The following is a 27,453-nucleotide window of genomic DNA, read 5'->3' on the forward strand; positions in this document are numbered from 1 at the left end:
GGCTAATTCACAGCGAAAAATCAATTGGCTTTGGGTGCCTAATTCTCCTATAATCCTTTAGATAATCCCAGCTTTAGGCTTTCAGATACCAATAAAAAACCAAACAAACCCTACAATACAAGAAATTTGTGCAAATAGAATAGGAAACCAACATATATTTCATATAACTTTCAGATACTCTGAACTTGATACGAAGTAGGTTGAGGACAATAGCAATAAAACATTGCTCAAGAGAGAGTAAAGGCACAAGACCATGAAGCCCGAGGCTGAGAACAGAGTTTCGTAATTAAGTAGCCTCCAGACAACAATCGTCCTAGGCAGGCATTGCTCAAGGACCCAGCCATTATTGCTTTCATTATAATTTTTCAGGAGAGGATCTTTTTCTGGCCTGGCTCCACCTTCATTCACAGCTCCCAGTGGCCCCAGCCACTAATGAGAAAGCATTGATTGAGAAATGCTAACGAAGCCTGCACAGACACGGCGTGAGGGGTGGCTGTGGAGCAGGCATGTGGCACTGGGGGTCCAGAGCAGGGCTGGTGAAAGAGGTGACACCAGGCAGGGACATCAACCACCACACCTGGCATGAAGAAATGCAGAGAGGGAGGTCACGGCTGGTGGCCGGTGCACCCCAAGGTGCTCGTGCTGCCACTGCCAAGACTTGGGGGTCACTTGCTGATTCAGTGGGGTCCTGCTGGTCTTGTCCATCAACTCAGTGGAAAATGTGCTGACAGGAAAGGTTTTCCAAAGAAAACAGAGTCGACTCAGAGAAAATCCTGACAAACCCTATATTGCAGCTAAATAACTTTCTTTTTTAAACTCAGTACAATATGGGAGGTGTAGTTTTTACTCTGTGCATTTGACAGACCCAGATGGCATCTCCCATGGAAACCTGGGCAAGTGGAGGAGCACACAGGAGGCGTGGCAGTGTCACCCATCCATGTCACACCACCGTGTCCACTACAGATCACTGCTGCACCCCAGCATCCCCACATTCTGGGCTTTGCCTGAAACTGGCCCTGGAATTTCAGCTTTGCTATAGAGGGGAGGAAAACAGGATGAATCAGAAACTCCTCTCTGCTTGTAGAACATTTTGATTTCCCATCAAAACTCAAATTTGACTGCAAAGATCCAGCTGATCGTCGTTGCCCCAGCTGGTGCTGAGTGCACCCCACTGGAATGGCAGGATTAACTCCCTGACGTTACCCTGAGCATGACTGTGCCTGTCTGCACTTAACTGCTGACCTATCTTAAACATCCCACTAATTAATATGCTGAACCAAGGTCGTGTTCCAACACGGTCTCATTTTCCAGTGAAGAGCTGAGAAGGATTAGGAACAAATGGGAGCAGCCTGAGCTGCTGCCTCGAACCCTGAGCCATGGCAGGTCATTGCTCCTCCACCTCAGAGCCCTCCATGCACCAACCCAGGGGAGCAGGAGGGCCCCTGTGCCAGATAATTCCTGCCTAAACAGTAATCCCAAATTGTGGCAGCAAAGCCAGGGCTCAGCCACTCGCTCCTGCTCCAGCTGCTCTGATCTTTGGCCAGTTATCAGCACCTGGATGCTCAGGGAAGCGGGAGGTGATCCAAGGAGGTAACAAAGGAATAAAGTTCTCCTTGTTCCTGTAAAAATGCTGGACAGGCTGTCTGGGCTGGGTCAGGGCACAGCCCAGCTCTGGGGAGCTTCCTCAGCTGCTGGAATCTGGGGAGCACGGGCTCATCCCAAGGAGGGCTGCCCCATCCCTTAGGAGGGATGTCACTGTCACTGCAGCCAGCCCCTCTTGCACTATGATTGTCACTCAATCTTTTTTCTCAGCTCATTATATGGAGGAACAGAGTCAAACACAGTAGAGAAAATCTCTTGGCTCTACATGATCCCAATCCCTCTGAAAGCAGCAGGGTGGCCAACTACACTCCCCTGTGACCTCTGCTCCTGACACACACGGGGAATTTTATCTCCCAGGGGACCAGGAGTGACCCAGGCAAATGCTGCACCCCACAGTGCCAGCAGCCCCAGAGCTGCTGCTGTGTTCACAGGTGGACAAAGCCCATCTCAGAACGTCCCCAGACGTAGGCAAACCTTCCAGGGGGGGATCTGCTTTCTCAACCCTGGAGGGAAGGAGAGAACAGCACTACCAAAAGCCAACCTACCCAGGGGAGCAATGCCTGGAGCCACAGGACCCCTCCCAGCCCCATCTCACCTCCAGGAAGGGAGGTCAGTGCAGCAGCAGTTTCCCCCAGCCAGACCAGAGTCAAGGGCTGATGAAGGGGAATCGGGTTCTTTTAAGGCTTTAATTAATTTCCTGCTCTGCCCAAGATAAAGCATCCTCCTCTCCAGGGTCTCCTCTCGATGGTCTCACTCAGCACTCTCCCTCATACCAGATCTTCCCTTTTTCTCCCTCCAGCAGGTTTAGGTGAGAAGGCAGATAACAGGAGAGCAACTCCTCATGTTTTACCCATTCCTGTAATGTATTGCCCCAAACCCCCTCCGGGACAGACTGGGGCAGACTGGTCCTCACTCTGACCCATAACCCAACACCACTGCTCCCACCAAATCTCCCGCCCAGGTGTCCCTGGGAAGGAGCAGGGGACGATGCCAGGCTCCTGCAGCACGTCCCTGGTGCAGATCTCTGGATCCCCCGGAATGGCCGGGGGGAGGAGAGGCCGCGGCGAGGTTTTGTGACTCCAGAGAGTTGGCAAATCCCCGGATAAAAGGGAAAATATGTTCATAATAAATAAGACTGAAGTAACACGTTGCGAAATATTTACTCCCTCGGAAAGGCGGCTGTTTGCTTTCAGTGGAGCTGCATCTGATCCTCTGCCAAGCGGGGCCGAGCGCCTGGAAAAGAGACTTTGCTGTGGTCAGCCAGGGAAAACCAGGTGCCCAGAAAGTGCAGGGACTGTGTGTGCACAGGCACACGTGAGCAGGGGAAGATGGGCACAGTCCCCAGGGTCCCCACAAACACAGCAGAGCCAGCCTGGAGCTGAAGCTATTTTAATGCAGCTAATCAGATGTCAGTGTAGAGACTGAAGGAAGGAGAATAGAGGGGAGCAAAAAGAAAGAGGTGTTGATAAAATACTTGTTAGAAAGAAAATTGGATTAGTGGTGCCATTCTGGCCATGAAGTTCTTTGAGCCAGAGAAAAGAAATAATAATCTTGTTGCTTTTTTTTCCCCCCGCCTCGTCTCTCTGCAGCCCACTGAAGGCCTCACAGCCAAAACATCAGTCCTTCTAATCTTATTTTCTTTTTTCTAGCATGTATTTTATTAACCCCTTTTCTCATTTAACTGCTATGAATAGCTCAGTGGGTAACATCCTTCTTAGAAAGTGAAAACCTCCTTGGAGATGCGGTGCAAGGAGAGAAATGCAGACAAACTTCCAGCTCCTGCACTCAGAAGAAAAGCCCCCTCTGTAATCCTGTCTGGTGAATCCCAACATTGTACCCCAAGGTAACTGCCAGCTCCAGGTCTTCTCTTTGAAGCAGGAACAATCAGGGAATTTATCTGGACATGCCAGGAGATTGCTCCAGCTCTGTAAACTCCGAGGATGTGGAGCAGAGATTAGAAAATAAATAAATACCCATTCTGCTTCTTGGGAAAGTGTCTGTGTGTGTGAATGAAGCTAGCACCCTAAAGTCACGTCAGGCAGCTGAATCACTTTTTCACAGCTTCCCTCTAAATCACCGTTCCTTTACAGCTTCCCTTGCCAGCTCTCAGTCACCTACAGTGAAATTCCCAGTGTGGACTGGGATGCTTGTGGGAGTGAGCCCAGCACTCACTGGGCCAGGATGTCCTGCTGCTGGCACAGGATATCCAGAGGCTTTATCCCACCAGTCCAAAGCCAGGCTGGATTCCTCCTCTCACACCCACAGCAGGATTTTGTGCCCCAAGGAAGACATGGGATGTCTGGAAGCTCAGGACCAGTCTTCCCCCTGCGAGCAGCGATATCAGTGTGGCCAAAAGGGGAGAAAAACCATAATTAAAACATCAAAACCAAGGGAGACAGTCCTGCCCTGAGCTGCTATAAGTGGGAACAGAGATTTGGCCTCTCCATAAAGAAAATACCAGCCCCAGCAAGCTTGGCTGCTGCCTCCTTCCCTGTGAGCAGCAAACCTTCCAGGGAGAGGAGCGGGATCCAGCCCCACGCTATATTGGTGTGTTATTTTCCTTGACAGCTGTGGTGCATAGTGGTAAGTGCATGTTTAATTCATTCACAATTTATGGTGTAATGAGAACAATGGATGTGTCTGAGGGAATAATTGCTGCACGGCAGGGATGCTGGAGAGTTCAAGTTGGTTGGCACCTGGACTTTGAATCGGGGCTGGCGGGGATTGGCTCGGCAGCCCCACAATAGCCCCGATAACAAAGCTGGGGGGACGGGGAGGGGGTTCAAAGTCAGCCTCTCGATGGCAGTGGCTGGATCCCAGCCCTGTCAGACCTGTCTGGCCCCAGTTACCGGGCACCCAGCGAGGTTTGTGCATGTGGGAGCTGCTTTTCCAACCCGTGTTTACGGGGGAATTCTGCTGCGCTGCAAATCCGTGTCCCCGGAAAAGCAGCGCTTCCCCCACCTCCCTCTAGGACCTTTTCAGGGCTTGGTCCTGGCAGTGTCTGCCAAACTCTCCTTTTGTTGGGGGCGAGGAGAGGGGGTTGACCCTTTCCAGTGTCCTCAGCAGCCACATGGAGTTTCAGAGGCCTCAGAGGTCAAGAGCATCCATATGGAGGGCCCAGGAGCTCCGTGCGTCTCCCAGCTGTCCCCACAGCAGCTGTGCCTGCAGCCCCCAAACAAAGCTCATTAGGGGGCTCGTTAGGACACTCAGGGGGTGCTCTGAGCTGTCCTGGAAGAGCCCTGGAATCACTCCACTCCCAGGAGAAGGCTCCACATATGAACAGCTCCCATCCATCAGGCTGGGAGCAGGGAGAACCCATTATCCATCATGGGCTCTCTCCCACACCGAGTGGGGCAAGATTTTGAGTCAACAACAAAGAGATGCTGACAAATCATCCCTCAAACCTTGGTCCATGCAGGGAGGTCTGCAGCAACCCTCTCCACAGCTCCCAGCAGAAATGCCAAACTGATTTCTCAAACAGATGTGCCAAAGCACGAGCAACAAATCTTCCATGCCTCCAATCCACCCCAAGGAGATCAACAATCAAGATGGGGCTCTTGGACGCAGCATCAGCTCTGGGGGGAAGAGGCTGTGAGGAGCTGTGAGACTCAGATGCTGTTGTTAATTATTACACCATTATATTGGGGAGCTGTGCTAGAGACCATCAGCACTCGAGCTTTTCCATACATGGACCGTGCAGGATGGAGCTGGGTCCCTGTTCTCCTCCTCCAGATGGGAATGCCACGTGCTGGGGATGGGTTTGCCTTGGACAGCTTTCAGAGATGCTGAGCTGAGAGCCCTGCTACACATTAACTCCCATGCAGGGTTCTACAAGATGTTTTGAACACGTATGCAACACTTGGGACTAAATGGAGGCTGCTTTTAGCTGGGTATGAGCAGATGTGGGCTAAGCTGGTGCAAATCACTCAAGGGCTTTTCTTTAGGGACTGAAGACATTTTTCCATGGGGTTAAGTGGTTTAGGTGCATAAATTGGAAGGACATCTAATTAAGATTAAAATATCAAACTTTTAGACTGCTGTGTCTGTGGCAAGTACATTTCTCTCCCTCTCAGGATTTTCATAGAGGTGCACAGAGAGAAATGAAAGAGAAAACAATTTCTATTTCTGCTCCTTGTTTTTCCCATGTGGAATGTGTTTGGAGAATTGTTTCCCTGGGGTGTTGCTTGGTTGGATTCTGGTGAGGATTGTTTGAGCTGGTGGCCAACCCAACCCACCTGGGGCTGGACTCTAGAGAGGGTCACGAGTTGTGTTAGAGTCAGAGAAAGTAGGATGTAGTTTTAGTATCCTCCTTTTATATAGTATATTGATATATTTTAGCATAGTTATAATAAAGAAATAATTTAGCCTTCTGAATTGAGACAGACGACATCATTTCTTCCCATTGGGTTCACCTGCATTTTCAATACTGTGTCCGCTCAAAAATCTCTACCCATCCACAGGATGGAAGCAGCCACAGTTGGGAGTGGAAGACAGAGCTTAGGAGCAGAGAGAAACATCCAGCCCAACTTCCACCTGTGCTCAGGAATATCCCTGCTGGATGCTAGCTTTTGGCTTCTTTTTTTTCTGTTGAGGGTGTGATTGAAAGTATTTAGTCTTTAGATTTAAATGTTTATTTTTTGTTATTTATGTTATAGACACACAGGTAGTGAGTTTTCTAGTATTTTACTAACAAGTTACAAAACGGTTAACTATTTTTCTTTATAAGGTCTTTTAAGGTTAAGCTATTTAATTAAGAAATGACATGAATTATTTTTACTTTTAACTTAATAACTAATTACTTGAACTCTGCAATGTGGACTTTTTTGTTTAATTACAAAATGCTACTTAAGGTCACAAAGAATAAGTATTAGCTAATATTTTAAAACTTCTATCTTGTTCTAGAGATATTACTATATTCTAAAACTTCAAACTCTTAAGTTTTTTACCTTGTGATAGTATACATTTCTAATTAAAGACACACTTGCAATCTTAGCATTATTAATCAATTTGGAAGCTTTCTCTATGGTTTTATGTCATGTGTAGCATTCTTTTGGGGGGTTAGAGTCTGTTAGTACAGGAAGTTGAAAATTTTTAGCATCTAGAACTCTGACACATTCAGGAGGCAGCACTGCTGTAAATGCATCACTCCTCTTTCCCCCCTGTAATGCTCTGCCCTGTCACTGCTGTCCCTGGCAGGGAAAACAACAGACCCGAGTGCTAAAAGAGGGACCAACCCCGTCCTCACCTCTCCAAGGGCAAGAAAAGGTTAAACGCAGCGGTGCCTGCGGATGCAAAGCGTGACTTAGACTGGGGCTCACACCTTCTCTCCCTGCTCCATCCCCATCCCAGCCCAGATGACAGCTCAGGATACAAATAAACCCACCCATAATTGCACGTCGTTAATTACCGAAGGTGTTTGGGTTTCTTGGAGAACATTAACTCGTGAAGACGTTCAATCAAAGGGCCCTTGGGGCACCCAAATCAGGGCGAAGCATCAAACCCCAAGCGCTGTTTTGAAAACACATGAGGGAAGGGAAGGCTTTCCTGGAAAGGCTCCCAGGCCAGGGCAAAGGCTGTGACCTCGGGGTCCAACATCTGCAGGAGCCTCCGGGTGATTCCAGCCCGGAGCCGCTCACGGAGGAGTTTCCTCCGCTGGATTTTCCCTCCGGTTCTCCCAAGCCCAACTTTAGTGCCCAAGCAGGACAGCTCTGAGTTTGTCCCTGCACAGAACTGGTTTCCACCAGCCTGGGAACAATTAGAAGAATCAACATAGGGAGAAAACAAATTGTGACTGATAACTGCAACCTCTGGTTTGCAGAATATTTTTAGCTATGCCAACATATGTATAATATATAACTCTCTCTATATATCATACTACATATAATACATTACTAATGTAAAACTATGCTTTTATAATGATGGAACAGTATTGCAAGTGAGGTGTGCAAAGAGGGAGTGAAAACAGTAAAAAGTGACATCAAAAAGTAATAATCACAAATTAAAAAGAGAAGGTAATTAGCATCAAATTCAGGGGAGGAATTTCTGATCACAGTCAGGAACAATGTAAAAGAGGACTTCAGTAATATTTGGGTAGTAGTTCTTTTTCTAATAGAGATGATATTTTTTCAGCCAAACCCACTGGATTTGAAGCAGAAAATTAATTCAGGGAAGTTTTAAGAACAGTGTCCCTAGGCCACTTCCAAGTCCCTTTTAGTCTTCAGATCTCTAAATAGAAGTTTCTAACCACCCATGCAGCTATTTCACAGCTTTGCACTCATATTGGATACATGTACCTTTACTTGGAAATGGCTGTTATATGAAAAAAAGAAAAATAAATATCCAGAGAGATTTGCTTGCATAATTGAGAAAGCTTCTGGGAGTTGCACAGATTTAAAAATATTATTTCAGTTTATATTTGGCATTTCTCACTCTCTTGCTCACAACCCCTGTACCTTACACTGACCTTGCCCCTGGAAACAACCCATGGGCCAAACCCAGCCCAGAGGGACACCAAGCACTTCCCATCCATTCTCCTACAGGATTACCACAGTGACACCAAAAACCCACACTGCCATTACAAAGCTCAGGCCCAGCAAAGCCCTGCTCTTCCTCTGGGAGGATAAAGTGCAGTGGCCAGGGAGGGCTCCCTGAGGGGCCCCGTGCTCACCTGTCCCCAGGTGCTGACGCCTGCTCAGGTGGCACCACACCAAGTCACCCAAGGGCTGGATCCTGCACAGGGCTCAGCACCACAGGCCAGCTGAGCACATCTGCATCTATCCTAAAATATGGGTTTGCACTGCCTGGAGAGAAAGGATCAGCCCTCACTAGAAATATGTGAAAGGAAGTCATTTACAGCCCATCCTGTATCCACCAGAAAGGTTAAATATGCTGATTCCAGAATACCCCAATGAAAAACCAAAAAATAGTCCACTCCACACAGAAAGCTGCTTCTACCCCACCAACTTACCAGGGGTAAGAACTTCAGTCATCCTTTGTGGAACAGAGGTTTGCAGCAGCCTTTCTACAGTCACCCAACTGCAAAGCTGGAGCTGCTGACACCAAGGGTACTCACAGGGTGCTGAAGGATTTTTCAGGCAGGAAGATGGTGGAGATACAGTTGGGCTCAGTGATGTTAAAGTTCTTCTCCAACCTCAAAGATCCTGTTTGTACAACAGTGCTGCTTGGAGAAGGAAGCTTCCAGGGAGACATTTGGGAGCATGAACCAGCTCAGGTATGAGGTGCACTAAAGGCAGGACCAACCATCCATCCTGGCTGTGGGGCTGAAACACCAGGAGGTCCCTATTTATCAGCACAGCCAAGGATGGGGATAGGCCTGCACTGAAGGGCAGGCTCAAGGTCAAGTGTTTGCAGATGGGCTTTATTGAGTTAGGCTGAAGGTTCAGCTGGGAAGTGCCCCTTGGGAGCTGGTTAGTCCTGCAGCTTTCTGTCCATAATCTCTGGCCCTGCTGGCTCTGGGGCAGGGTGTGGGAGCTGGACCCTGGTTCTATTTTACCATGTCCACTATTTATATTTCAAACTGCAGCAAAGCAGCCCAGTGGTGCAGGAAGAACCACACCAAAAGTCTGAACGAAGGCACTGGAGCAGCACAGGGCCACCAACCTGTGCTGGAGCAAACCTCAGATCGTGGGGGTGCTTCCAGGATCTCCTCAGCAGAGCAGCAGAGCTCTCATTCAGAGTTTTCACTGCAGATTCAGATCCACACTGAAATTAGTCAGTGACCTGATCCAACAAGGATGAACAAACAAGAAGATGACAAGCAAGTGTCACTAAGTCTCAGAAGATGTAACATCATTCCTGGGCACAATTAAACACAGCCTTGCAAACATCCAGGCTCTGACTGATCATGAAATCCATATGGGTTCATTTGCCTCCTTAGGTCTGCTTTTCCACCACCCTCAGATGTTCAGTGAGAGTTTGCCTGTATGAAAACTGACTCTATAAAATTTTGGTGAGGTTCAGATGGGCTCTGAATTTAAAGGAATCAGTCAGATGGAGAAATCCCTCTCTAAAAACACTTGCTCTGGGAGAAGAGTGTTCAGCTGTGGTCCTGAGACTGCCACATCTTCAGTGCCATGGGACACACCTGAGCCTGTGCCAGCCAAATCTCACTGAGCAAGTCCTGCCCCCTCCAGCATTTCCTCATTGAAGAGCCAAGGGTGGTCCTACATCCTTGATTTCAGCCCTGGACCACTTCCACCAACAGATTTCTGATGGATTCCAGGGCTAGAGTTTTAATGAATTCTTTGAATCCTTTATTTGGGCAAAACTGGACAAAGTTAACTTCAGTATAAGTTTGAGACAACAAGAGAATTAGGACTCACACATTCTGTTGAAAAGATGGTCAGCTCTGCCTGGTATTGAACTTTGATATGAGGTTTCAATGGGAGAAGAACAAGATTCCTAAAGTACAAATCTGTTGAATAGATTTTATAAAGGTGGAAGTATTGTTACAACTTTCCAGCTGAGATAAAGGTGTTCCTTTACTTTGCTCATTCTACCAACACACATTTCCTTGTTTTCAGCCTGATACTGAGTCTGAATCATGTGTTGCCATATTTAAAGCCCATCTCCATTCCCACTAAGCTGTAAGTCCATGGAGCATTTGAAGCAAACAGGCTTTTGGGACCCAGCTCTGCACATAAAATTGCTTTAGAGAGCTGCCCAAAGGAGGTCTCAGCTCCAAATCCTCCATGTGGGAAGGTGAGCTCTGTGTCCACCTTCCCAAGAGTCTGCTGAAAATACTGCCCTGAATATTGAACATATCTGGGTTGAAAGGAAAAATTAAGGTTTCCTATTAGAAGATGGAGCACTACCAGGAAAGAAAACATTTCTTCTCCCAAGGATGCCTGAAAGGAAGCAAAGCTCTTATGATATGACCTGTAGCCATAAATTTAGATTTCATAAAGCAAAGCTCTTATGACCTGAAGCCAACTATCCCACAGTTCATGGGATAAAGGGATGAAAAGAGATTGGGATTAGGGATGGCAGAACAAGGGCACCACACAGTCTCCACTCTTTGCTCCCTGGCTCTCTGTCAGTGAAGGAGGGCAGCAAATGGTAAATAAATGATATTTTATCCAGGGGTTTGCCTTATTTACATAATGACAAATGCCAGATAACACCACAGAGCTGCTCAGTCATTATGTATAAGTGCTACAAACTGCTCCCACATGCAGCACACTCCCTCCTCTCACAGAAGACATGTTTTTGCAGGATCAGAACTTCATTCAGTTCTTTCAATGCTTTTTCACTATTTTTTTTCCCAATTTAGGGAGGAAAAGTTTTATTTAATTACCATATTTTTCTTTTTTGTGGTTTGAATTGACCAACTGCATATCTCCCCCTGGCTTTATCAAAGAAGCCACCAGTACCAGAGCACATCTCATTTTAAGAGGGCTTTAGTAGGCAGACTTAAAATTGATCATGCATTTTAGTTTCAGTAACTTGCAATTTCTGCACGCTTTGATAGAGCACTTTAAAGAACAAGTCTTTAATGACAAAGGCTTAAAGGAAATGACCTTTCTGAAGAAAATATCAAAGCTTGGAAAAGATAGCTCCTTGGAAAAAAAAAGGCTGAATTAAAATGACCTTGTGTTCTGAAACTTCTTCATACAATATCTGACGTCTTACTTTTCCTTTGTACCCTCCAAATGGGACCAAGTATAATTTAGCAGTTGGTGCCTCCAGTCCATTCTTTGATTTGGGGAGGACTTTCAGTGCATGAAGAGAATTTTAGAAAAATCAGATCCTATAGAGATTCTCTATCAAGACCTCTCAACGTCAGGATCAAAGCTGTGCAGTTTTCCAGAAAATTCAATAAATATTTTCTTCTAATCACTTTAAAATAATATTTTTTTTTCTGTGCAGCAAAATCATTTCTCAGTTTGAAACCACCACAGCCAGGAGAGATTTGGGCAAGCACCAGGAGTACCTGCTGTCCCCAGCACAATTAAAGCTCTGTTGCAGACACAAGCAGAAGGAGGGACCTTGTATTCCTTTTCTTCCAGCTGGGCCAAAAAGGAGCATTTTTGTTCCATGTAACACAAGAACTGTGAGTGGCACTGAAATAAAGTGTCACCTTGATAAAGGTCACCTCCCTTGGTACTGGTGAAAAATGTTACAGTGACTTTTTGGGGGGAGGTGGTTTATAGAGGGTGAAACAATATTCTGTTACGGAGCAAAATCAGTGAATTAAATATAAATATAAAAATAAAAATAAATATAAAATAGAAACAAGGTTGTAACCACACTGAAGCTGGTTTGGCCAGAGTTTGTTTAGGGACAAGGAAGCCAACTCCTGGCAGCTGGCACTTCCTTACCAAGTGGGGGAAAGAGAGGCAGAGAATGAGAAATAACTGTGGAAATCTTTCTAATACTTCAGTTTGGACTTTAATTCTTACTTGTCACAAAAATGATCAGAGCAATGTTAACAACTACAAGAGAATTCCACCCAAACTTACATTTAAGTTCTTACAAGGTTCATAAGCAGCTTCAAAGTGGTCCTCAAGCTGCATTTGATGCTGGAGAGAGTTTCACCAGAGTTTTGAAACCCCCTGATTGACCAACATGTATTTTTCTCAAACTGCTTTATGACCATCAGTGACATCAGCAACCCAATCCCACCAAAAAGAAGGAAATTCAGGAATTCAAGTAGCAAGAAGAATGTCCATGTGTTTCTTTATGGATGTACACCCTCTCCTGCTGTCACAAGCACTAAACCCAGACAGATTTAATGGAAAAACACAAGCAGAGAAGCAGAATCAAAGATGCCTCGTTTCCCTCAGGCATGAGAGGAGCTGTCACTGTCCCCACCTCTCCCATCTGGACACAGGGCCATGCCCAGTGGGTACACCCCAGTGCCCACAGCTGTTCCTCCTGCACAGCCCGGCCACCACTGCCCTGCACCTTTTGGGCTAAAAACATTTGGCTGCCCACAATTAGCTCAGTGCATCCCAACAACTCCTGCATCTCCCCTTTCCCCCAGGCCAGGCTCTGTGGCACCTGCCACAGCACCTCCTCCTTTATCAGAGGAGCCTTATCTGAAATGAGAAGAATCACTTGTTGATTCAACGAAGGTGGAAAACCTGCCCAGGCCCTGACTGGGCTGACAAGCAGCAAAGCAGCCAGAGCCAGAGCTGGGGCTTGGCACGGGGCTGCCAGGAGGAGGGGTGGATGGAGCCAGCCTGCCAAAGCCTCTCCTCCTTGATCTTGGTGCCAGGAGCAGATAAGAGCCCAGCTGGTGAGCTGGGACCTGGCAGCACAGCCTCCACCATGGCACTCAGGGGAGAGGGAGCCTCCAAATTCTGCCAGGCTGTGGCACAGGAGCACTGGTGACACCGTGGTGGGGCAGGAGAGGGGGCCATCCCCACCAGCAGGGTCTCTCTGGTGCTGCCAGGGCCACAGCTGGACTTGGAGCAGGAATTTCTGGCCCCTTCTCAAGCACTGTGCCTTGATCCCAACACCACGGGCAGGATGGTGCCCAGGAACAACAAAGCCAGACCCAAATGCACACGTTCCAGTGTTCCAGTGGAAGGCCATGGAGACACCAGCACTGTCCCGTGGCTGGGAGCTGACCACGTCCTTCAGCCTCCCACTGCCCCTCAAACCTCAGCCCAGAAAACCTCTGGAATCTGCTCAGACTTCCTGGGATCAGCCAAAGCCAGAACACCCACGGCTCTTTTCCACCAGTGGCTCTGGTATCAGCCCACGAGGAAGGAATTCCCAGAATATCCAACCCCACCGACAGCCAGAGCTGCCCGCAGTGCCACCATGCTGCCCGTACCCTTGTGCCAAATCACCCCTTGAGACACAGCACACATTCCCACTTTACAAAACCACACAAAACTCCCCTGCCTACTGAGGTGAGTGAGATGCTCAAGCAGGACAATAATGTGAAAGCAAAAAGATAAGAAAATAATAATATTTTAATATTATGTAAACACATGGACGCAGAAGAATGTCAAAATATGTTAAAATATCTTGGACAATAATAATAATAATAGAAAATGGGGTTTTCTTCATGTTAAAAGTGAAAAAAATGGTATTGGAAAGGAGTAACAAAAATATTGGTAGAGCAAAGCCTACTTGCACACTAAGCAAGCTCAGCGTGGCGTCAAACTGTATCAAAAGCATAAATCTGTAATAAAATAATGGTAAAAAATAATGGAAGGAAGATACAACAAAATCCATGCTGGCATGAACTATGAATATGTTTTCATTAAGTTCATTTTTTTGTGCTAACAAAAGAACCACTCATCTTTATATTATAATTTACAAGAGCCAAATCTTCAAACCTATTCACAGCAGTCCATTTGGCAATCACAGAGATCCCTCGATCCATCATCTACCTGGAAAAGAAGAGATTTTTGTCAGTTATACCTCATTATTTTTATTATAAAAACACAACAGGCTGAAACAGGGCTGGGTTCAGTGGACAGTGGGTCTGGAGCTTTCTATTTATCTAACGAAGTTACCTATGCTGGACTTATTACCAAGCATCTATGACATTTGCAGTTTCCAGTTAACTTTAGCTAACTCCTGTCAACAAATAATTCAGGATTAATATTTTCACCAACTCTCACACTGCTAACTTTCTCACAGTTGCTTAAATATCTCACAAAGGCTGACACAATTTTTACGAGCACACATTCTTAGCTGCAGAAACCCTCATGTGAGATATGAAACACCATCTATGTCTATAAATACAGTAAAGATGGAGTGGCTTTCCTAGGAAGTTTCCTTGTACTCACCTCTCCACGTGAATCACTTACTCTAAAGGCACAGCCAGGCTTTTTATGGCTGCAGCACTTGCCATAATTTATATTGGAGGGTGTAAACGTCTCAAAAAAAAAAAAAAAAAAAGCACTCAGGCTCGTGGAGATCCGGTCCTTTGAAGATGTGATCTGTAATATTCTGCCTTGCATCATTGTTTTCCATCTTTAAAGGAGGTGGCACCACCGCAGAGCCGCAGCTGTGCAGGAGCTCATCCTCGACGTGCAGGCAAAGCCCAGACTTGCAAAGCACCTGCAGCTTCTCTAACCTTGCTCTAGCAGCACTGACTAAGCACTGGGGAAAACTTCTCAGATGCTTGTTTACTGAAAATAAGGAGCTTTTCAAACTGCACCCATGTTGGAGGGTTTGAATTAAGCCTTAAAACTTCAAGCGTTGGGGCCCAAAGGTGTGAAATGGAACAAATTGATCAAAGATAATCCCGTACTTTTTGGCGTGGTAGGCGTTCAGGTCTTCCCGGAGAACTCTTTTCTGCAGATAACTTACCTGTAAAATACATCCCACATGAAAACAGGGTACAAAATTCCAATAAATATATTTGCACTCATTTCGTAAAAGGAATGTTTCTGGTCTCTCCTGCCTAAATAAAATGCAGTTACACTTTAATGCAGAAACCGCGTAGAAGAATTAATATTTAATAGAAGACTGTTCTCTTGGCTTCCCTGGCTCTGCTCTGGCTGTGCACTCTTCACTCCTTCAGGAACAGAGTCAAACCAGTTGATAAACCCAGCTGGTGGCACCATCTGAGTTGTGCAAGGGCTTGGGAGCTCCCGTGCTCCTGGCAGCTCCCATGGGATTCCTGTGCTCTGATCCCTGCGCTTCTGCTCTTGTGGTGGAGGTACTCACCTGTTCCCCAAGTGATGAGCAGTAATGCTTATTAACACACTGCATCTCCTGTTGGCCATCTCTCCAGGAGCAGACAATCAGGCAGCAAATCCTTTATATTTAGCAACACGCTTAGAAAACTTCACCCAAGCCTCAAGTATTTTCATTTTCTGCTGTTTATTTTTATCCCCGTGTGGTGCTTTCACCCAGCCTATTCTCTTCATCCTCCTCCAACAATAAATAATCCTGACAGGTGCAGGGATTCCAGTGCCCTTCTTGTCTGATGTTTTCAAACAGGAATTTCAACAATTTTCAAAGAGCAGGACACCTGTGCTTCAGAGAGAGCCCAGCTCCCTGAGCGGTCTCCGACGCCAGCGCGGGTGGGAGTGCAGCCAGCAGCCGTGGATTTCTGGGAGAGCACCCAGGTTTTCATGTGTGCAGTTACTTTTTACTCCTTTGAAATCCTGCTGCTGCTTACAGAAGCTCTGCAGGTGGATATCGGATTCTACTTTCTTAATTTTTTTAACTCATTAAAATATGTGGTGTTCTGGTATTAGCTCGGAGTGATGCTTCCTACCAGGCAGTGCTGAGAGTCCTTTTAGGAGCCCTTAAAAATAGCTTTTTACTATCAACTGGAAATAGATCTCCCCAACAGACCCTTAACTCTTTATTTCCCACAACTATTTAAATGAGAAAGAACATCACTTCCATTAGGTGGAAGCAGAATGTTTATAACCAGAGAGTTCAAGTTGTGTCACTCTTTGCACATAGAAATGTTGAGCTTCCACTATCAAAATTTCCTACTTCCATTGAAGGTGGCCTCTGCCAGGGGAAGTGTCTTATGAAGATCAAAATATGCTATGGAATAACTCTTATGCATTGCAAAGAGAAAAAAGGGGGAAAATCCCCAAATACATGAAATTAACAATCATCTCCATAGAAAAGGTTGTGCAGGAAAGAGAAATGAGATGTTGTAGAACAATAATTTATTGAAAAATAGTCCTGAAAATTGGCATAAGGATGTGATGATAACTTGTACTCTGTGTCCTCAGGTTTCTGCTCTTCCCAGAGGTCAGGGCAGCTCTGAGCCACCAGCTTGGCCCTGTCCTTGTCCCAGTTCTTCCCTTCAGCCAGGACACATCCCAGATGCCAAATGCCAGATCCCAGATCCCAGATCCCAGCTCCCAGTCCTTCCCAGCTTGGTTACATGCACAGCTCTGCAAACTCAGGTGGCATTTTCCTTTCATTCCCATTATTCCACAGCTATGATCACCCTTCTTTATGGCTATTTATCCTTCCTCACTGCACTTCAGGCAACTATGGCATTTTGATTTCTTCCAGCTCCCAATGCTCTGAATAGAAAAGCCCCAAATAACTTGTGTGGGAAGCATGTGCAAAGAATTAATCACCAAATTAATCAGCAGTTACCTATTTCCAATGACATTGGGATATTCCTATTAGGAAATTTAATAGTCTAGTTCATAGAAATCATACTGATTCTGCATTAATCTAGAACTGGTAGTCAGCAATATTCAAGACAAAACATTACAGAGCCTCTTTATGTAGGACAATGTAAAAATATCACAATGATAATTTAGAGAAATATCTTTAAAAATATCCAATTTGCTTTATTACATAGGCTGGAAAGAAAATAAAATTATTTCTAATCCTCTTCTTTGCCCTTTATAGGCAGCCTTTAAAGGATTCCTTCAGGAGAAACAGCATAAGGAACTTGAAAGATAACTGTGTGCTGTATCTGAAAGGCTGAGGAAAAAACCCTAATACTGAGTAAAGCACAGCTTTTCCTGGAAGAAAAGTCTAGGATCAAAAACTACAACATAGTAGCTCTCAAACTGGAGGAGAAAAGTTTTGTGAAATATGACACTGAGTGAGAAGCATGTGAGCGCTGCCATGATTTGGTTTTGACACTTATTCAGTATTTTTGGCCAAATTTCAGATGGTCGTAACCTCCTGTCTAGAAGAGATGGCTTTTATCCAGCCTAAAATGCTGAGGAATAAGAATTTACCTGAGATTTTAAAGATGAAATGGTGTCTTCAAATTCCTTTCTGGTAGATGCTGGCATCAGCCCTTTGAGTATTTTTTGATATTCTTCTCGTATAGTAACCAACTGTAACAGAATAAAGAGAAATTTATATGGAGATGGCTGTCCTTAGGTGCTGTAATTCTTTTTGCTTCTTTTGCCCATATTGGGGGTCAAATAAACACAGAATTAATTGTGTTATCAAAAGGGAGAGGGAAGGAGAGAGAAGATCAGCGAAGACCTGTAAAGAACAAGAGGTAAAAGAGACAAAGAAAGGAAAAAGAAAACATAAGAATAAAAATATATATGGAGAGGGGAAAAAAAAGATAAAATAATGTGGTCTGAAGAAGCAATAATCATTCTTAAATCCATCTGAACTGAGCATTTATACAGACACACCTTGCAAATTGACAGTCAGAAGTTTTCTGTTCGCCTTTGGTGGCATCTGAACCAGGTCAGTGGGGTGGCATTTGCCCCTTGCTCCCTCAGACAAGGTGAGTTACTGCTTTCCAAGATATATATTACAAAATGTCTCAGCTTCTAGGTGTTTTTGTGGACATTTTATTATTATTCTTCATCCTGCAACTATTTTTCATTGCCCTTTGTGTCTTCCTCAGCTTCATGGAGACTACAGAACTTTCAATTTGCAGATTTGAACATCTTAGACCCCAAAACGAGGAGGCTCAAATAGGAGGAAATTTTCATCTGCAACTTTATTTAACTGATGCTGAGTAAACAGGAGTTCCAGAGGAGAGCTACATGAAGAGAGATCAGAGGGAAGTGTTGTGCTTCTTATTTCTCCAGAATGGCTGGATTTGATGAGTTCTGACCTGGGATAATTTGGGGAGTGTGGTTCAGGCCAGCCCATCACGTTCCCACTTGGCGCAATCAGAGCCTCACATCTGTACTTAACTCCCAATAGGATTAACTGCTTAATTCAAATTAAGCAAGGACTTCGGTGTTTTTCTGGATTAGCAGCTGAATATGTAAATAAAGGATCAAAGGGCTTCGATATCAGATTAACTCATAAAATATCTTGAAACTTTCAAACAAAATTTTTTTTTTTTTTTCACCAACACCATTTGGTGCTGGCTTTTTGTTCCCAAATGGCTGAACTCCACCACTGCAACCACAAATCCAACCCTCAGCCTCACACCTGAGGAAGCCACGAGCTCCAAATCCCAGCTCCCAGAACTCCCAGAGCTTCCACAGGTGAGAACCCGAGGCCACTTCATCCGGCACCATCCCATGGGAAAAGCAGCTGCCAGAACCTGCATTATGCAGCGTGCAATTATCAATACAAAAGGAATAAAACAATCTGATGAAACGTTAGGAAAATTCTCCCTCTGAGTCACCCCGACAGGCAGGAGGAATTGCCAAATCTCTATGCAAATGAGCAATTAGAGGCTTTCCTTGGGAACTGCAAGGAAGTGATGCCACTATGCAAATCTGATGGAAAAAAAAAAAAAAAAAAAAAGAGGTGAGACAGGAAACCTCGTTTGAACTCTGCTTGTGTATAAGCCAGCGATCAAAATTTATGTTTTTGAGAGCTACACCAATAAATTCATGCTACTATTTCTATCAAGGCTTCCAAAGTTATGCATAAGTGGTCTGCCAGGATAAATATTTTCTGAGCCAACAGCTCATTTGGGTGGGGACCTTGATAGAGCAGAAACATATATTTCAGTTGATTCAACATGTTCCATTTATTCTTGGTGAGACGAGACCAGAAACAGGCAGCCAGAGCAGCAAAATGCTTTTATTTCCTAAATTTTGATTAATAACAATCTATTTAATGGCTAAGAGGATCTGGATAATCACCTGGCCAATATGCAGATGTAATAGAAGTTTTAATACAGCTCTGTGAGGGAAATAATAATTTTCTAATTGTGCAAGAGTTTTTTTGCAACCAGGTCACTGGTTTTAACAGTTTAATCTGCAGCTGTCCTCTAAATAAGTGCTTTCACAATGCTGGGAACATTTGTTATTAACTTTGCAGAGCTGCAGAGGATCATTCTCTTTTGACAAAGGTGTTTCTTGGAAAGCCAGCAAGAAATATTGTATTGTGCTTTGAAGTATGGAGAAATCTTACAGGGTCAGCTGAGAATGGAGAGGGAAAATGAGAAACAAGCGCTGGTAGCTGCAGTTTGCCTTGGGACTGATCCCTTACTCTGTTTCAGAGACAAGACATGCACTTTTTTTTTTTTTTTTTGCAGTGAAACCTGTTCTTTTGGATACAATTCCAATTTGTCTGAGCAGACAAAACTTGCTACTTTCAGCTCTGCTCACTGGTAATTGCATCACAATAAGATGAAAATAAATGCCCAGCTGTTTCCTGCTGTGTTATGGTAAACAACCTGCTGGTATTTTTGGCTGAAGTCACTATCAAGGTTTATTGACCCAAGAGATTAAAATAGTGCATGGCAAAAATCTAAATCACATCTTACAACTGAAAAATAACATCCAGTGGGCTAATGGGTACTCATTTTAATGGCAGAAAGGTTTTATTTTTTTACACTTATTTTTCACCAATGAAAGCTATGTCTGCAGGGATAGGTTTTTTTTATGCCTTAAAGGCTTTTTTGTTCTTTTACAGCCTCAAGCTGCCTCCCTAGGATCCACAAATACTGTGTCTCCTCTTGCACACATGAGGGACCTTTAAAATTGCAATTCTTCATCCCTCAGGAGGGCTTTAGTCGGCTGAATGAGGATGGCTCTATTTCATTTACTTGTGTTCATTTTTCTTCAGTCCTGAGAAAGTTTGGTTTTTTTTTTTTTCCCCTTTGAAAATTCATTTTGGTGAACTGATTTAATCCATGAACCCCCAGGAAGGTTTTATAGCTTTTAATATTAAGCTGCCACACTGGTCTTTGTTTATTCAGGTTGGTGGCTAATATATGAGGTTCGGAGTTTGACCATCAATCATCTTTGGTGTCAGCAGAAAGCTGAAGTTGCCACATGTAGCTCATGTCACCTGGTAAATCAGTAAAAAAAGAAGAGATAAATAGTGACACAATTATATGAAGTGAGGAGTTTCACAGACTGAAATTGTGTCAGGCATTGACCATTCTCAAAGAGAGAAAAGCTGGGTTTGATGCCCAGAAGAGAAATAAACAAACCTGAGCTTTCCAAACCAACCAACCCAGTGCTTATCAGTGGAATTTCAGAATTGTTCAGGTTGGAAAAAGCCTTTAAGGTGAAGTCCAGCCACGAAGCAGCACTGCCAGGTCCCTCAGCACCACGTCCACACACCTCTGCAATCCCTCCAGGGATGGTGGCAACCACTTCCCTGGGCTCTGCTGCAAACCCTGGAGTGTTCTGCTGGCACAGCCCAGCTCTGCAGCACCCATCTTCTCTCCAAACCCCCAAGGGCTGTTTGGGAGCTGGGTTAGGAGCGGGTGGGAGCACAGGAACGTGCCCCATCGGCGCCTCGCTGTGCTCCAGCCTCTCTCCTTCCTGTCTGCAAGAAACAGCCCAAGCACATCCAGGAGATCTTCAAGGTGACCAGATGAATTTCAGCCGTGTGCTACCACCAGCCTGCAAAGCACAGGGTGTCCTGTGTCTCTTCCATGCTCTCCACCAGATCCTGCCCAGGTTCCCAACACCCAGCTCTTCCCTCCTGACATCCCACAGCTCCGTGATGCTGAGTTCATCCCTGCTGGAAAATACCCATCTCATAAAAAAACAAAAAAATCCAAAATTCAAAAGTCCCAAACAAATACCATCTTCTCCAGACCTTCTGGCTGTAAATTACTTTATCTGAGCCAGGAGAGCATAAGGAAACTGCTGAAGAAACTCTGAAGTAAATGAAGGGACCACAGAAAGTTGTTCAAGTTCCTTTAAGAAAAAAATCTTGTCTTGAAGGGCGTGAAGTTAATTTTGTGTTTATGTCAGATAAGAATCAAAAGATAGTTGCTTTAACAAGGGTGTTGTGGCTTTTTTAGTATCTTAATTTCTGCCTGTCTACAATATTTATGCAGGATAATGTGTGCCAGGGAATACCAGGATAGTGACCAAAAGGCATAATTAGGATATTTTAGTTGTTATCAGATTTTCTCCATGTTTCATAGTGAATAAGATAAGTTATTTCTTTATTCTCCGAAATCCTTTTCTATATCAACAGTTGTATGCTATAATGCTGTTTAATAGAAAAAACCTCTTTAAAAAGGTTATGGATCTGTTCTGCAACTTCTCTGAATGGAGGCAAGAAAGATCTGCTGCAATAAGTCTGAAGACAGGTGAGGGTACAAAAAGATAAAAATAACCCTTTCAGTCTCAGGGAGATAATTTAATCTCAGAATAAAGTCTCCTCTTTCTAAATGAAGGTGGTGGTGGTGGTGGTGGTAGTAGTAGTAGTAATAATAACAACAACAATAATAATAGCAATAATGCATAGGTCAGCTTCATTCAGGTGAATGAATTTTCTGAAAGCACTGTGAAAAGGGCAAGTGAAGTACAAAATATAACAATGCCATCCCAACTTTTAAAACCCCTAAATAACAGAAAAAACCAACCAAAAGAATCCACCAAAAAATAAAAACCAAAATGCAAGCAAAAAACCAATCCAACATGCAAAGAATGATTCATCACTTGCTGTCTGTGTCCTCCCTAATTGCAGGGACTCCTCCTTTGCTTTTCAGCACTCCTGAAGTCTAAGTGAGCACAGCTCCATTCCTACAAAACCTCTGTGAGTCCAGATGTGCCCCTTCCTCCCTCAGCTGGCCTGGGGGACGCTGAACAATGTCCCCAACCCAGGAACAAACCACCCAAAATTGGCAATTTCCTTAAACTTCAGATCCCTCCGGCCTCTGTTGTAAGAGAACATTTAAGTGGAGCTTGACGTCTTCCAAAATGATTTTTCCTAATGAAGAATCCAATGATGTATCAATTGTTTCAGTGAAGATCAAGGTCTGCACATTTGTCTTTTCAGAAAACCACCAAACACGAATATCCGCCGCTCTGCAGTCCGGCTCCAGGCAGAGGGAATTTTGACTCTCTCTGTGCAGGGCCCGTTGAAATATGGCTCGCCCAGACTTGGAGGAACAGCGTGCAACTCGATACAAATGTTCTCGAGTTCTTAAGGAAAGTAATGAATGCCATAAATCCCACGGATTTGGCTCAGCTGAAAACAGCGACCGGGCGAGATCAGCTGAGCAAGTTATTTTGTCAAGTGAACACCATGTTGCTCTCCACTGAGAAAATCCTGCTGGAGCACCTCCCCTGTCCTGACAGTTCCAATAAAAGATAAATTGGTGGCATAGCCATCCCCTTTGTGTGTCTGTCTGTAGCCAGTAAACCATCCCAGCATCCAAGACATTTTTGCCTTGTTGTTTTACTGACCCACGGGGACCTCCAGCCCTGCTGAGCTCCTTGCTGGGCACTGAGTTTGCTGCTCCAGGTCATTTTATTTTCCTTTTCTCAACCTCCATCCAAGTGGCCTTGTTACTTCGGTAGCTTGTGTTTCCATCTCTCTTTTCTTGAACCAGATCTCCCACCTGGAAAATCCTCTGATTGTAGTTAAGCAATCCGAATCCATATAATTCATAGCTGCAAAAGAAGCATTTTGAAAAAAAACAAACCACCAGTGGGCTGCATATGGCAAGAACAGCATTCCTGGGACTACACGACTTGGAGAGGAATAAAAGCTTTCACTGTCAACACCATGGAACAACCAGGAATGTTGTGGCTAGAAAATTCACGCTGTTCTCTCAGCCTCCCCCTCTCCAGGGCTCTGCTATTGTTCCAGCTGGGATTTGGAGGATCCTGGACTTATTTTCTTCTCCTTCCAGATGACTCATGGCAGATGCCATCTTTGTTCCCCCTGCACTCTTCCCCTCAGCTGCTGTCCCTCCACAGGTTGGGGTTGCAGCAGGAGGGCTGTCCCCTCCTCAGGGTGAGTGGGACACGGGGACACCCCACTGACACCCCTGATCCAGAGCAGCCAGACCCAAACCAGCCCAGCTGCTCCCCAGTGCTGCTGGGCCAAGGCTGAGAACACGGAATCACAGAATATTCTGGGCTGGAAGGGGCACACGAGGATCATCAGGTCCAACACATGGGGTTAATGGCCTCTGGCCATTCCTCATGCACTATCAGGATAATTAAGTCTGAAATGAGGCTCTGAGCATCTCTGACACCACTGCTGGAACACATTAATGGGTTTCAGTTCTTCAGTTTTACATTCCAGCACGTGTCACCTTCCACACAATCCCTCCATCGGGGTGGCTCAGCAGGGAGAGGTCTCAGGGCCTGATTCAGGAGGTGCCGAGTGCTCCCCAAGGCCAGCGAGGGCTGACAAAGCTCAGCAGCAGCAGGATCAGGATCTGCATTTTCACACCGACCGTGTGAACAAGCAAAGCTCTGTAGATAATAACCAGAAGTTACTTTTATGACCACCATTTCCAAGAACAAAAATCCAAGCGGTGTCTCAAGTGGAAAAGCAGCTGCCAGGCTTGCAGAGCCTCAGGGCTGGGAAGGATGGGCAGGGCAGCAGAAACACTGCACTGCCTGCAGGGAATTGCCATGGATGGCATTTGGTGCTGATTACACTGACAGCAAAATAGTGCCTCAGAATTCACATGAAGGTAAAGATCACCATAAAGTTGATCTTTCCCAGTCCTTTTTAGCTCCATCTCCTAGAAAGAGACTGGGACAGTTTCCTAATTGAACAGGCATTCCTGGGAGCACGACTGGAGATGAGGTTTTGCTGCTCTGTTCTTGTGTCATCCACTGGCTCCTCCAGACATCCCCATTTGCTTTTTCTTTTAATTCCCTGCATTAAGCACCAGTATCACTGTTCCTTAGTCCTACTTGGACAGCTTCTGAAAGAGCAAAGCTCCCTTCATGGATAATATGTAAGCAAACCACAGATGCTCTAATATGAGGTACTGCCCTCTTAAAAGGACAGTCTCTCCCATTCACTGTTATTCAAGACAAAGAGCAAGAAAAGCAACGTTTTAAAACACTCTCTAATTTCTGCATGCTGCCATATGCTTCTATTCTCTTTTGGTAACAATTCCCTTTTCCCTTTTAACTATTTGTCCTGTACTTTCTGTTTGCCTTCTTTCTCCAGCTGGCCACCAAGCTGCAATAATTCATTCTGTTCTGTTCAGGAGGTATGTATTTGTGTATTTTCCAGTTGTGTCTGATTACCAAAGCTAACATTTGATCACTGACTTCCACACATGCACCCCTATCCCTGACTCTTTTCCTCTGACAGTTGCACAGTTGGTGAGAGCCTCCTCTCCCGCAGTTCTGCCATATGGAGCTCCTGGGAACTTTTAACTCCATTGATTTCCAGCTCCTTTCAAATCCCACCTGCAAAGCTGTTTTTCTGTGCTTGAATCTCAGTTTCTATCTCCTCCTGCTAATCTGAAACCTCATGCTATACAGAATAATTTACTATATTTGTTGAAATTCTCTTTCCTTTCATAGGTTGCTATTAAAGGAAATGATACACAAATATAAAACGTGACAAATGCACAATCCTGCTTTATCCTAACAATCTCAGTCTTAATTAAAAACTGTTGGGGTGCTGTTGTATCAAAGTGATTAATGAATATATCAATGGATTTGAGACACCTACTAAGGTAAAAAGAGGTAGAATTGGGCTCCAAATAATGTCTGTGGTCATTTATGGTACCTAAAGTCCACAATGGCCCAGCCCTGGAAGTGTTCAAGACTGGGCTTGGAGCAACCTGGTCTATGGAAGGTGTCTCTGCCCAGGGCAGGGGGTGGGACTGGGTAATGTTTAATCTTCCAACCCAAACAAAATTCTATGACATCAACACTGCCATACACTTATGGGGCACCTGTATCCATGAGAGGTCCCTTACAGAGACAGAACCAGGGTCAGAGTGACTCCTGCCCACCAGCCTCCACTGGGAAGGCTGAAGAGAGCCAGAACCCCCTCAGAACTGGATGCTGTGCTCTGTGTGTGCCAGACAGCCCGAGCAGTGCTCCCACTCCCACTGGATTCTCCACTGCTTCTCTGTGGCTCTCCAGCATCTGATTTTTCAATAAAGATACTTTAAATTTGAAATTTTCTCACCAGTTAGAGAAGAAATCCTCTATTGTGATAATCTGATGGTGGAACCATCAGATTTTCAGCCTGTGTGGAGCTCTGTCCCTCTGCCTGTTGGTCTCCTGCATTTTTCACAAGGTTTTATGGTAGGAAAACAGCTGAAACACACAGGTCCCTCCTGACCCCAGTGCTGGGGGAGTCAGCAGAGCAGTGGATGGAGAAAGGGACCTTCTGTCACCTCCTCAGCCACACAGACCTGCACAGAAACACTCTGCAAATCCATCCATCCTGCTGGTCAGAGGCAGAAACCACAGGAACTATTTCAATGTGACAATACTTGGTGGTGCAGTTCCTGAAAGTCACAGTGGAAATTTCTTTCACATTCTCACTCTTTTCCCCATGGCTCCAGAGGCTGCTGAGCCCCAGCAAGGGCTGCTCTTGGTGAATCACTGCTGTGGTTTAAGATCCTCCACATCCAGCCTGGGCTTCCCATTTCTGTGGGAGCAGAGATGGGTCTCTGGGGGAGAAATTCTGGAAGCGTTTCAGTGCCGTGGGTTGAAGCACATGGAGCGAACAGCAGAATTTCATCAGCACCTCCAGCCCGTGCTGACTGGTTGGATCTGAGCCCCCAAAGTGTCCCTTGGCTCGGTGACACAAAGGCTCCCTCCACCCTCCTCACCTGCAGCTGGCCACAAAGCCAGCCTGGGCTTTTAAATATCTGAATCTAGAGCTTATTTGCCTGGTTCTGGGTGACTATAATGTTCTGAGAATGCAACACTTTGAGAAAATCTGGGAACTTGCAGGCATCCCAGGCTGCCATCTGATGGTATTTAAAACTCTCTGATACCTTTAAAAATCACAGACTCATGGAATGGTTGGGGTTGGAAGGGACCTTAAATATCATCTTGTTTCAGTACTGCTACCATGGGCAGGGACAACTTCCACTAGATAATTTCTAAGCAGAAATATGGCCCAAAAGCCCTAAACTAAAGAGCTAATATTAACTCAAGTGCTCCAGCCATCAGATTAAGAACTACTTGGGACTCATACCGTGGGCATCAATGTCTATTGCTCATCTGTGTCTCACTGATTCCTTGCTCCCAGCTCCACAGATCCACTGGCAGCAGCACTCTTCCCACCAAGGAGAAGGTGTGGCAAACCTTAGAAGTTCCTCTGTGCTACACAGCAACTGGAATTTCAGAAGGATGCATCACAGCATTCATCTGAGAACAAACATATTTAGTTGGCATGGAAACAGTAAGTTGGGCTGAATGTGGTAAATATCCAGCAGTCATAAGAAAATCAAGCAAGTCAGGATAATGAACATTAGAAATGAAAACTGGCTGAATGCTTTTGAATCATGGCTCTTTTACAATTATCACTCCTGTTTTCATTTGAACATGAGTGAAATCCACTTAAACTAAGCTGCTCCATTTTATGCCAAATACTTCTATAACATCCTCATTCAGATAACTCCTTTCTCCTTTTTTTATAATCTGTTGCAGGAAAAAGAAATTAAAGGGCTGAAAACCTCCATTGCTATTCTCCTTCATTTCCTCAGCAATATTAATGAATTGAACATAATTGATTTTCTGTCTCAGAATCTCCTTTAAAACTCTATTTATGACTTGACTGTTTGGAGGTATCCCTATGGTTTGAATACTTCAGTTGTTTGCAGACATGAGGAACTTTTTCCTCCTCTGTTATCCCAGATTTTATATCATACTCAACCCAAATCTATGGCTAGAAACATTTGAACAAGGAATGAAAATAATAGGATTTTTTTTCGGAAAAAAATCTTGTGTTTAGTTCCCAGAAAACAGATTCTTGGGAGTTTTTTAGTAAACTGAGTTGGGGTGATTACCTTTCAAAAAAGAATCTGAAATGAATACTAAAGAAATCTAGGTAGTATAGAAAAAAAAAATATCACTAGCCTGAATTTTTATACAGACCCCAACTCAGCAAAACTTGTTGCACATGCCTAAATTCCTGGATTCATTAAGCTCTCAGTGATGTGTGTCATTTTTAATTACACATTCACAGGATGTAGAGCCTCCTGTATGAACAATGGAGATTTTTTTACTATGACTGACAAATGCACAAAGCCACAGGACTTAAGAAATGATGTTTAGTAGGAAATCTTGTCTCACA

At 44.8% G+C, this 27,453-nt stretch overlaps 1 protein-coding gene across 12 annotated transcripts in view; it reads right to left on the bottom strand.

Moving 5' to 3' along the window:
- CEP112 (centrosomal protein 112) overlaps positions 1-27,453 on the bottom strand; it is a 185,777-nt gene that overhangs the window by 13,446 nt on the left and 144,878 nt on the right. For 3 of the 12 annotated variants that reach the window (XM_077787393.1, XM_085556674.1, XM_085556673.1), the window contains 3 exons: positions 17,265-17,366; positions 14,840-14,898; positions 13,516-13,970 (listed from right to left, as the gene is read on the bottom strand). In XM_077787393.1, coding sequence (XP_077643519.1) covers positions 13,967-13,970; positions 14,840-14,898; positions 17,265-17,366 — 165 coding nt within the window. In that variant the 3' untranslated portion in view covers positions 13,516-13,966. Of the gene's footprint in view, positions 1-13,515; positions 13,971-13,998; positions 14,899-17,264; positions 17,367-27,453 lie in introns of those variants that run through there. The other 9 variants (XM_085556670.1, XM_085556669.1, XM_085556672.1 and 6 more) reach the window with 6 other exon arrangements.

This window comes from Lonchura striata, chromosome 18 (assembly GCF_050655825.1).
Source record: "Lonchura striata isolate lonStrDom1 chromosome 18, ASM5065582v1, whole genome shotgun sequence".
NCBI classification, from domain to species: Eukaryota; Metazoa; Chordata; class Aves; order Passeriformes; family Estrildidae; genus Lonchura; species Lonchura striata.